The following is a 12,343-nucleotide window of genomic DNA, read 5'->3' on the forward strand; positions in this document are numbered from 1 at the left end:
ACATGGTCAAAATGTTAAAATGTTAAAATGTTCATAAATGACCAGCATGGTCAAATAATAATAATCATAGTAGTTGTCGAGGGTGCAACAAGCACGTCCGGTGAACAGGTCAGGGTTCCATAGCCGCAGGCAGAACAGTTGAAACTGGAGCAGCAGCACGGCCAGGTGGACTGGGGACAGCAAGGAGTCATCATACCAGGTAGTCCTGAGGCATGGTCCTAGGGCTCAGGTCCTCCGAGAGAAAGACAGAAAGAGAGAAAGAGAGAATTAGAGAGAGCATATTTAAATACACACAGGACACCGAATAAGACAAGAGAAATACTCCAGATGTAACAGACTGACCCTAGCCCCCCGACACATAAACTACTGCAGCATAAATACTGGAGGCTGAGACAGGAGGGATCAGAAGACACTGTGGCCCCATCCGATGATACCCCCGGACAGGGCCAAACAGGCAGGATATAACCCCACCCATTTCAGCCAAAGGGCACAACGGCCACTAGACACTAAAGGCATAAAAATGTTAGGGGCCATTACGGCCACACAAAGGGAATGCCGCTGTGAAATTCGAGGCAATATCAAGTGCTTGTCAAATTGTGAATGAGAGACTGATGAAGTGTGTGCAACATGAGCAAAAAACAAAGCAGAGCTCATGCCTTTCATGAAGCGTTTTTCAAATCATCATTAGAGTCTCATCATGCAGCCTTAGAATGTATTAAACATTAAAACATGTAGCCAAATGTTTGTATCGCAACTAAAGTTGTAAAATAATGCCATGGAATTCTTAGCAAATCTTGTCTGCTAAATTAACTAGTGTAGTCCACAGCCATGTGGCATAAGGACAACTCAGAGTATGCTATTCTGTTCTTCTGAAATAGACTACAGTTTCTTCATATCATGTTTCTTTGGACCTGTCTAAAATATATCATGGATTTATTGTGATGGTGTAGCTTTGTCACATAGACTTATTAGACTTTTTAAAATGTATATTTTCCAAAGGTCTGCATCAGTGGTGAACGACAAGTCACTGGAGTTGAGAACCACACTTGCTGTCTCTGCCTGGCCAGCTCCCCTCTCTCCACCGGGATTATCTGCCTCTGGCCTTATTAAAGGGGCTGAGTCACTGGTTTGCTCTCCCTCTCTCTCTCTCTCTCTCTTTCTCTCTCTCTCTCTCTCTCTCTCTCTCTCTCTCTCTCTCTCTCTCTCTCTCTCTCTCTCTCTCTCTATTTCAATTCAATTACATTCAAAGGGCTTTCTTGGCATGGGAAACATATGTTCACCCAATAGATATTTGAGTTTACCAAAATTTGATTTGTTTTGGAATCATTTCTCTCTCTCTCTGTCTACCTCTACCGCACCTGCTGTCTCGACCTCTGAATTATGGGTTATGAAAAGTCAACTGACATTTACTCCTGAGCTGCTGACCTGTTGCACCCTCTATAACCACTGTGATTATTATTTGACCCTGCTGGTCATCTATGAATGTTTGAACATCTTGAAGAGAGATCTGGCCTTAATGGCCAAGTACTCTTATAATCCCCACCTGGCACAGCCAGAAGAGGACTGGCCACCTCTCAGAGCCTGTTTCTTTTCTAGGTTTCTTCCTAGGTTTCTGCTTTTCTACAGTGTTTTTTTCCTAGCCACCATGCTTTTACATCTGCATTGCTTGCTGTTTGGGGTTTTAGGCTGGGATTCTTGTGACAAATGCTGATGTATAAAGGGCTTTATACAATACATTTAATTGATTGGGTGTGTGTGTGTGTGTGTATAGGTGTAGGCTATGTGTATGTGCTGGGTGGTAGACAATTTACCCATGACACAGTGTTTATTTACCCTAGTCTGACTGACACCAAACACACACCAAAGTCTTCCTCTACTCTCCCTCGCTGTGTACCACATGAGTCTCGTCAGCCAGGCTAAGTTTGCCACACCCCTATTTATTTTACCCCACTATCGCTGCTAACCCACAGCCACCCCACTAATCAATCTCATATTAAAGTCTTATGACATTAGTTAAGCCCTCAGATGGGGCCAGGCGTACTTCTCTCAGTGTGTGTGTGTGTGTGTGTGTGTGTGTGTGTGTGTGTGTGTGTGTGTGTGTGTGTGTGTGTGTGTGTGTGTGTGTGTGTGTGTTTGTGTGTGTGTGTGTGTGTTTTTTGTGTGTGTGCTATCACATCCCACAGCTGTCTCAGACTGTGTTTGGAATATTTATTTCTCACACAGAATAGAATAGGTCAACTTTTGTAGTATGGGGAATAGCAGATTGACATAGGCTAGTGCTTTTGCTGTTTTTTTCCTTAGGACTACTAATCTTGTTGGCTGACAAAAAGTAGAGGTTGACAGTTCTTCTAATGTCTTCAATATGTGCCTCGGACGTGTGCAGTTGCGTCCAGGATTTGTCTGCCTTCACTTGTAGCCTGTGAGAAAGACTTGATCACTGGACTGGCATTGGACAATGAGAATTGAGCTATCTGAGAGAGCCATGTGAGTAAGAGGTGCTTTGGAGCAGGCAGCCTGGGAAAAATGTATTATAATGATTATTTCAAATCAAATGTATTTTTATATAGCCCTTCGTACATCAGCTGATATTCTCAAAGTGCTGTACAGAAACCCAGCCTAAAACCCCAAACAGCAAGCAAAGCATGTGAAAGAAGCACGGTGGCTAGGAAAAACTCCCTAGGAAAAACTCCCTAGAAAGGCCAAAAACCTAGGAAGAAACCTAGAGAGGAACCAGGCTATGAGGGGTGGCCAGTCCTCTTCTGGCTGTGCAGGGTGGATATTATAACAGAACATGGTCAAAATGTTAAAATGTTAAAATGTTCATAAATGACCAGCATGGTCAAATAATAATAATCATAGTAGTTGTCGAGGGTGCAACAAGCACGTCCGGTGAACAGGTCAGGGTTCCATAGCCGCAGGCAGAACAGTTGAAACTGGAGCAGCAGCACGGCCAGGTGGACTGGGGACAGCAAGGAGTCATCATACCAGGTAGTCCTGAGGCATGGTCCTAGGGCTCAGGTCCTCCGAGAGAAAGACAGAAAGAGAGAAAGAGAGAATTAGAGAGAGCATATTTAAATACACACAGGACACCGAATAAGACAAGAGAAATACTCCAGATGTAACAGACTGACCCTAGCCCCCCGACACATAAACTACTGCAGCATAAATACTGGAGGCTGAGACAGGAGGGATCAGAAGACACTGTGGCCCCATCCGATGATACCCCCGGACAGGGCCAAACAGGCAGGATATAACCCCACCCATTTCAGCCAAAGGGCACAACGGCCACTAGACACTAAAGGCATAAAAATGTTAGGGGCCATTACGGCAACACAAAGGGAATGCCGCTGTGAAATTCGAGGCAATATCAAGTGCTTGTCAAATTGTGAATGAGAGACTGATGAAGTGTGTGCAACATGAGCAAAAAACAAAGCAGAGCTCATGCCTTTCATGAAGCGTTTTTCAAATCATCATTAGAGTCTCATCATGCAGCCTTAGAATGTATTAAACATTAAAACATGTAGCCAAATGTTTGTATCGCAACTAAAGTTGTAAAATAATGCCATGGAATTCTTAGCAAATCTTGTCTGCTAAATTAACTAGTGTAGTCCACAGCCATGTGGCATAAGGACAACTCAGAGTATGCTATTCTGTTCTTCTGAAATAGACTACAGTTTCTTCATATCATGTTTCTTTGGACCTGTCTAAAATATATCATGGATTTATTGTGATGGTGTAGCTTTGTCACATAGACTTATTAGACTTTTTAAAATGTATATTTTCCAAAGGTCTGCATCAGTGGTGAACGACAAGTCACTGGAGTTGAGAACCACACTTGCTGTCTCTGCCTGGCCAGCTCCCCTCTCTCCACCGGGATTATCTGCCTCTGGCCTTATTAAAGGGGCTGAGTCACTGGTTTGCTCTCCCTCTCTCTCTCTCTCTCTCTTTCTCTCTCTCTTTCTCTCTCTCTCTCTCTCTCTCTCTCTCTCTCTCTCTCTCTCTCTCTCTCTCTATTTCAATTCAATTACATTCAAAGGGCTTTCTTGGCATGGGAAACATATGTTCACCCAATAGATATTTGAGTTTACCAAAACTTGATTTGTTTTGGAATCATTTCTCTCTCTCTCTGTCTATCTCTACCGCACCTGCTGTCTCGATCTCTGAGTTCTGGGTTATGAAAAGTCAACTGACATTTACTCCTGAGCTGCTGACCTGTTGCACCCCCTATAACCACTGTGATTATTTTTTGACCCTGCTGGTCATCTATGAATGTTTGAACATCTTGAAGAAAGATCGGGCCTTAATGGCCATGTACTCTTATAATCCCACCTGGCACAGCCAGAAGAGGACTGGCCACCTCTCAGAGCCTGTTTCTTTTCTAGGTTTCTTCCTAGGTTTCTGCTTTTCTACAGTGTTTTTTTCCTAGCCACCATGCTTTTACATCTGCATTGTTTGCTGTTTGGGGTTTTAGGTTGGGTTTCTTGTGACAAATGCTGATGTAAAAAGGGCTTTATACAATACATTTGACTGATTGTGTGTGTGTATAGATGTAGGCTATGTGTATCGCATGCCAATGGATGCTAATCATCCTCCTGTTTAAGGCTGTTTCTGCTGAGTCTAACTGCAGTGGATTACTGAGCCGAAAGCAAATCCCCTTTACTCCCCCTCTTTCATCTCCTCATGCTCACTCTTATTCTGTCCTTCTCTCTCATTCCCCCCTCGCTTTCAATCTTCCCTCACTTTCGCTCCCCCATTGCTTTCATTCCCTCCTCGCTTTCATTCCCTCCTGCTGTCCCTCATTACCTGATACTGGAGTTGTGAGACCAATTTATTTTTGTACCGTTCAATTCACTTTATTAGCCTTATCCAGGAATTTTTCTCAATTTAGGTTCGTAAAGACGAAGGAGTTTCTGTGAGACTAACAGCAGCAATGAACCAGAAGACTGTCCTCATCACAGGTTGCTCCTCAGGCATCGGCCTGGCCCTGGCTGTACGCATCGCCAATGATGAAAAGAAGAGGTTCATTGGTAAGTTAATGGGTACTCTTTGGGTTGAACAGAATTTAGATATTTAATGTTATGGTAACCAAAATGTGATGTTTATTCCACCTCTGTCAATGGAAGAAATCTCAACTATCTGTTAAAATTATCATGGAAAGCAGTGAAATTGTGAGAACGGTTCCTTTACCTTCAAATTCCCAAAAGTATGGTCAGAAACTCCTAATCCCCAGACTATACAGCTACACAATATTCATAGACAAACTTGTCTGCTTCCAAGAGACTAAGATACACCTGTGTTGTCTTCTCCAGTGTATGCCACAATGAGGAACCTGGGTAAGGCAGAGGCACTTGTGGAGGCGGCAGGCAGGACTCTGGGCAAGACCCTGGTGATTAAACAACTGGATGTGTGCAATGAAGACTCCATCAAAGCATGTGTGGCCAGCCTACCGGATGGCAAGCTAGACATACTCAGTAAGTACGGATGCATGCATACACCCTTATCTTGTGTTACATGTAGGCTAATAATCCCACGTGTATATGTATGGACACTGTCTTCCCTGATCACGTTTGCATTACAAACCCAGTAAAGAATTAGACTGTAATTCTATTGTAAGGCTAGTTGGATGTACAGTCAAATTAAAATGAAGGACTGCACTGACTTTTGCCCTCACACCCCAATTCCAGTGGCCTGTTCAGTAGGATGTAATGTTACAGAACATTCAGGCAGAAATGTATCATAGAAAACAGATATAATTGTCTGTCATGTAGAATAGGGAATATTTTCAGCTCTGCTAATTCTATTTGTATTTGCAAATGCAACGATCAGAACGTTTTCACATAACTGAATAAACCTATATTTTCCCCTCTCAGTCAGCAATGCTGGGATGGGTCTGGTAGGCCCCATAGAGTGTCAGTCTATGGAGGAGATGAAGGCTGTCATGGATACAAACTTCTTTGGTCTAGTGAGACTCCTCAAAGAGATCCTGCCAGACATGAAGAAGAGGAAGAGCGGCCATATTGTTGTGATCAGCAGTGTCATGGGCATACAGGGTAAGAGATGTTGCTTCTTTTCACGAGGTTTTCTTACAGACCAGCAAGTGTATTTGTGAGTATGCTACACATTTGTATGTGCCTAATAGCACAGACATGTATTTTAAAGGTAAACATGCATTACCAGTTGTAATGTGGCATGAACACAACCAGGCATGATGTTTTCATCTGATTGTCAAATCACTTCAAAAAGTAGGCTACCTTTGCACATTGGTCCACTCCAAAATAAATTCCAGCATCCAAACAGTGCACCAGCCATTGGATTAATGGAAAGAGACATCTGTTAAAAAACACCAAAACGTGCCATGACATTCGGGGATTGTCAGTAGATCCAAACTCTTGTAGCCTGCATTAATTGATGTGTCTTGCTGACAAATTACATTTTTTTGTAAAAAGAAAAGTCAGGACACCTGAAAAAGGGCTGAAATATGGATGTAAATACAGCCATGTCTGTCCCGAGCTCATCTACACTGGAAACTGCGAAGGCCCAGTTAAAAACAATGTTGCAATTTTGCTAGCAGGCTGAATCCAGTCCATACAATGTTGCAAATTTGCTAGGGTAAACTCAAGACAGAGAGAGAGAGGAAGACAGCCAGAGAAAATAGATTAATACGATTGAAATAACCTGAACCAGCTGTCACTGGATTAAACCATGACAGAGGTAGGGTTGTTCGTTTAATTTGGAATGCGCTTTTATTCTAAGATTTACCACTGTATCAGTACAAAATGGCATTTTAAACACATAGGAGAATAGTTCAAAGAGATCCCCCAGAGCCAAAGTTTGAAACTTTTGTTGCATTTAGGGGAGCTCATGTCTCATTTGGGGGGCTTAGCCGCCCGCCCCGGTCCCCATAATTCCCACACTGCTACTGGTTCAATATTAACCGTTGAAGAACCCTAGGCTTAGAAATGGAAAGACTCCATCACGATCTGAACTTCCGACATTTACATTTTACAATTGACACATCTGGTCTGTATAAATTATTTGGTTGCATTCTCCTTTTTCACAGGTATATTATTCAACGATATCTACGCAGCATCCAAGTTTGCTGTGGAGGGTTTCTGTGAAAGCATGGCCATCCAAGCCATGAGGTTTAATCTGAAGTAAGTAGTCCTACCGTACCACTAGTTCTGGTCCAGGGTGTTAGTGTGGTTTGCTAAGGAATGCTCAGCATTAGCAAGTACTAACGCCTTGGACCAGAGCTTCCCTACCACATACTGCATCTGGTGTGTGTGGAGGGTACATTCACACTGCTCTGTTTCTGAGAGTTAAATTAGTCTCATGGGACAGAGATTAGAGAAGGGAGTGAGAGGATGCATCGTGGAGCTGCCTTCCCCTCAGGGGAAAATAATGCATGCTAACCAACACCTGTAGCCCACTCGTCCATGTCACCAACATCTGCACTTATACACTGCAATATCCTACCAGTGTTTCATGTCACGAGTGACAAAAAACATGGTACAGTTGGGTAAAATGGCAATAACAACCACACCCAACAAATATTATAGAGATGATTTATAAGAAGCAACAGCGTACAGACACAATCTTAGGATTTATTATAGATTTTCCTGTGGTATTAGATACAGAAAATACAAAAGGGTTTTGGTGACAGCCTAGTAAACTCAATTCTATTCTAACTTAAAGTAGTAATTGTGTGTGTGTGTGTGTGTGTGTGTGTGTGTGTGTGTGTGTGTGTGTGTGTGTGTGTGTGTGTGTGTGTGTGTGTGTGTGTGTGTGTGTGTTGCTGTCATTGCTGTGGCAGTATAAGTTTGATTGAGCCAGGCCCTGTGGTGACGGAGTTTGAGCAGAAGGTCTATGAGGAGGCCATGAAGACAGACCTCTCCAAAGCTGACAAAATGACAGCAGATATGTTTACCAACATCTATATGAAGAACTCCAAGCAGATCTATGAAAGCCTTGGACAGACACCTGAGGACATAGCAGAGGTATATTAGCCTATTGGGCTCAAATCGACACATTGTAAAGGCTTATACATACAACATCTTATAAAGCATTATACTTAGAGACTAAGTAAAGTGTAATTCTCAATCACGGGGTTAGTTTGTTTGGTGCATGTGTTCAAATTGCTGTGCTTAAATGTCTCTCCCTAGCTTGACTGACTTGACTTGTCCAAGGGCCTCAACAGTGCATCTCCAGAAAACCATGTTCTGGGCAGTTATTTTGTATTTATTTCAGGTTATTCTGAATTCTTCATCTCATTTTCAATGGCCCTTCCTTCTCCGTGTCTTCCTCCCTTAGCACACACACAAGATCATCACCATGGACAACCCTCCGTTCCGGCACCAGACCAACACCTTGTACACCCCCATGACCACCCTGAAGTATGCTGATCCAAACGGAGACCTTCCCATCGACACCTTCTACAAGATGGTGTTTGAGCACGACAAGGTCTTCAATGCCAGCCTCAACTTCGTCAAGCTGCTACGCTGGAGGACCCGCAAGAGCTTCACTATAGATAAGGACAAGAGCAATTCTTAGGATGTGTCCCAAAAGGCAATTTTCTAACTAATTCACTTCTTTATTACAAATTATAAACCAACATCAAATTCCAAGGTTTTATCTTCTCAGTGTTGGTGTTGAAAATGTACGGATTCAAAAGTTGATGGAATAGTTACCTTTCAATTTGTGCAAAATGTTTCACTGGGGAATCCCAATGGACTTTTGTATTGACAGAGCCAACAATAAAAGGATCCATCACCACTGATAAGATGTGTGGAGATCCAATTATGTAACAATATTATCTACTGGGCCACTAATCCATGATTCACAGGTTATAGAATATTACACTGCATTCAAAGCCACAATCGTATTAAAGGATAATCCAATATTAACCACTACCTACGCATTATTAGATCACCTTTTTGTTTGTCCTGAACAAGCGCAAGACAGGAATAGGGTGACGTGATTTAAAAAAAAAAAATACATGGTAAAGGTCAATTGTAATACCTGTTTTAGTCTAATTGGGAAAGGGAAATAAGCTTGCACACTTCCGGCGCCGACAGAGATGGCCGCCTCGCTTCGCGTTCCGAGGAAACTTAAGTATTATAACAATATGTAGGCCTGCTATACATTTTTATTATGGTATTCAACACAGTAGGTGGCGACATTTTTATTTGGTCGATTTCACAGGGCACCGTAGAAAAATAATATACCGGAAATGGGTTTTGTTTGCGTGGATCGTTTCCGCAGAAATGTCAGTGCCGAACTGCCGGTGAACCGAACTTAACAAATAAATGAATTAAAGTATTTCGTTCGGCCGATAAAGGAACAGTAGTTCTCGTTCCAGTGTATACAGTGTTTTGGGGATCAACACTGCGTTACGAAATGATCCCAACGACACGCTTGCTAGCCATGTCCTCAAAAGCCGCTGCAGGTAACTAACTAACTAGCTAGCTAATGTTAGCTAGGCTAACGCGTTGCGATAGATGGACCATAGCTTGCTAACTCGCTAGCTGGTTTTCATTTTCTCTTGTCCTCACCATTGTGTTTTACTTAGACCTATTCGTTACATTCCACGTCTCTACAGTAACATTAGGATATGCTGTGTCAATAGGCTTGTGTGTAGCTAGTTTGCATAGATAGTTTAACTTTTAAACCCAACTAGCCGACGTTAGCGTCTAGCCCACGACATTTTCAACACGTAACGTTAGCTAGCTAGCCCTCTGCGGAACCCTACCATCAAATCAAGCTTTCCCCCAGTTTCGTTTTTTATTAACTTGAGAAACTAGTTCTCTGGAATACGATGGCTTCTTCGTCGGGAAACGATGACGACCTCACCATTCCCAGGGCAGCCATCAACAAAATGATCAAAGAAACTCTTCCCAACGTACGGGTTGCCAACGATGCAAGAGAACTTGTTGTGAACTGCTGCACAGAGTTCATACATCTAATCTCATCAGAGGCGAATGAAATATGTAACAAGTCTGAAAAGAAGACCATATCACCTGAACATGTCATTAATGGTTAGTATCTTTGTATTTTTTATTCTGTATCAACAGGTTTGAAAATATATTCAGTTGTAATGTATAGGTGTTTTCCCCCTTCCTGCCTGCCATGTATTTTGTAGTTAATGCAGGTATGCACTTGCCTGGCCACTTATCTGTAAACCAGGTTAGCTATAGTAAACCAATCTGGAACCAAGGTAGCTAGTTATGCACTAGGAATTCCAACCATAATCAAGTGATGAGACTGTTGAATGTTGATTAAATGTCTGTTTCCTTTCCCCAACATTGTTTCCATTGTTTTTTTCCCTAACCATATCCTCTTCTCCACAGCACTTGAAAGCCTGGGTTTTGCGTCGTACATCACAGAGGTGAAGGATGTCCTGCAGGAGTGTAAAACAGTAGCACTTAAAAGGAGGAAGGCCAACTCTCGCCTGGAAAACCTGGGCATCCCAGAGGAAGAGCTCCTCAGACAACAGCAGGAACTATTTGCTAAGGTAAGGATCAAGAGTCATAACCTGGTTAACCAGACTGATCGTTGCCAGGTTACATGTCTGTTACCTGTGTTAAGGATCAAGACGGATAACCTGTTTGATTCAGACTATTTCTTGCCACATCTCTGCACTTTGATAGATCACCTTCACTAGGAATGGGTAACTGCAGTGTACAAACGGATATTTCTGCAGTGTGACAAAAGTTCAAATAATGTATATTTGTTTTGGTAACATTTAGTAGATATTCTAGGTTGAGTGGCTCCCCTGCTTTGCTGTTTGCATCTCTCTCTCTGACCATGTCGAGTTTATTGGTGGACTGACTGTATTTACTGTGTTCCAGGCACGGCAGCAGCAGGCCGAGCTGGCCCAGCAGGAGTGGCTCCAGATGCAGCAAGCTGCCCAGCAGGCCCAGTTGGCTGCAGCATCCGCCAGCACTGGACAGCAGGCTGGCTCCTCCCAGGATGAGGATGATGAGGATGACATGTGATTATGAAGATGATACCTGGGTCTGGGCTGCAACATACAAAACATTTAGAACAGATAATAAAAACAAGAATTTCTTATTGGATAACTACAGATAGTAGGCTACCACCTGTTTCTGGCTGTTTTCATCCGTTTCGTGCCTGCTGAACACGACCCAGGCCATAACCCTTGTCTTTGGACAGTGTCGGCAAGCAGTCCTCTCTTTCTCTCTCCGAACACTCTCATTGGCAGTGATCTGAGCTGTGTTCGGACATAATGCACATAACCCCACCAGTCCAGTATCAGGAGTTCACATTATGGACAGTTTCAAGGTACATAGATATGGGGAATTTTATGTTTTTGTCACATACTAGTTAGACATTTTTTCTTTTGACAGTAGTACCTGAAAACACATGGATAAAGATACATTTTCAAATTTTCCTTACTTAAATGAACAACTTTTGCCAATTACAAATCAAATGTTACATCTGTCATGGAATTGTCTTTTTCTGTGTGATTTGTAGGTTAGAGATCAATGGATGCAAGGTGGCATTGAAAATGCTGCAAAAGGTGTATGGGGGGGTTTATCATGGTTTTGGGTATGTTGAGAAAAGAACGGGGGGACCGGCTAAGCATATTATCTTTCCTACAATACATTTATTTTTTGTGGGGGGGTGGGTCAGGAGAACAGCTCCTCGCTTGTCTTGCCAAAGGTGGGCGTTGCTTATTCCTCCTACTATAATTTTTACAGAACTTGTTCCTTACCCCCCTCTTCTTATGTTTGTTTAACAGGATGGATATGTTCCAAATAGCACCACATCCCATATAAACTGGCTCTGATCAATCTTTTGGGATGCACCCAACATATTTCTGAAACACTCAGAAGGGTTGTGACTATGTTTTGATTTGTAAAATAGGATTCAAATGCTTTTTGTTTTATTTTAGCTCAGTCATACATTGACTTCGGAAAGTATTCAGACCCCTTGACTTTTCCCACATTTTGTTACATTAGTCTTATTCTAAAAATGATTAAATCGTTTTTTCCCCCCTCAATCTACACACAATACCCCATAATGACAAAGCAAAAACAGGTTTTTGCTAATAAAAAACATTTACATAAGTATTCAGACCCTTTACTCAGTATTTTGTTGAAGCACCTTTGGCAGCGATTACAGCATCGAGTCTTCTTGGGTATGACGCTACAAGCTTGGCACACCTGTATTTGGGGAGTTTCTCACATTCTTCACTGCAGATCCTCTCAAGCTCTGTCAGGTTGGCTGGGGAGCTATTTTCAGGTCTCTCCAGAGATGTTTGATCGGGTTCAAGTCCGGGCTCTGGCTGGGCCACTCAAAAACATTCAGAGACTTGTCCCGA

The 12,343-nt window shown here is 42.6% G+C and overlaps 2 protein-coding genes across 2 annotated transcripts; both read left to right on the forward strand.

Annotated features, from left to right (window-relative positions):
• Nucleotides 1–4,730: 4,730 nt before the first annotated feature.
• On the forward strand, nucleotides 4,731–8,775 carry zgc:109982 (retinol dehydrogenase 8). Its single transcript, NM_001140953.1, is given in 6 exon segments — nucleotides 4,731–5,027; nucleotides 5,310–5,471; nucleotides 5,871–6,050; nucleotides 7,061–7,154; nucleotides 7,814–7,997; nucleotides 8,311–8,775. Coding segments are annotated over 6 exon segments (957 nt in total). The 5' UTR covers nucleotides 4,731–4,930; the 3' UTR covers nucleotides 8,551–8,775.
• A 458-nt stretch (nucleotides 8,776–9,233) lies between these two features.
• On the forward strand, nucleotides 9,234–11,463 carry LOC106560324 (protein Dr1). The gene is made up of 3 exons (XM_014123124.2): nucleotides 9,234–10,034; nucleotides 10,347–10,510; nucleotides 10,848–11,463. Exons 1-3 carry the CDS (start codon nucleotides 9,815–9,817, stop codon nucleotides 10,992–10,994), a joined length of 531 nt encoding a protein of 176 aa, XP_013978599.1. The 5' UTR covers nucleotides 9,234–9,814; the 3' UTR covers nucleotides 10,995–11,463.
• Nucleotides 11,464–12,343: the final 880 nt, after the last annotated feature.

Source organism: Salmo salar, chromosome ssa10, assembly GCF_905237065.1.
Source record: "Salmo salar chromosome ssa10, Ssal_v3.1, whole genome shotgun sequence".
NCBI classification, from domain to species: Eukaryota; Metazoa; Chordata; class Actinopteri; order Salmoniformes; family Salmonidae; genus Salmo; species Salmo salar.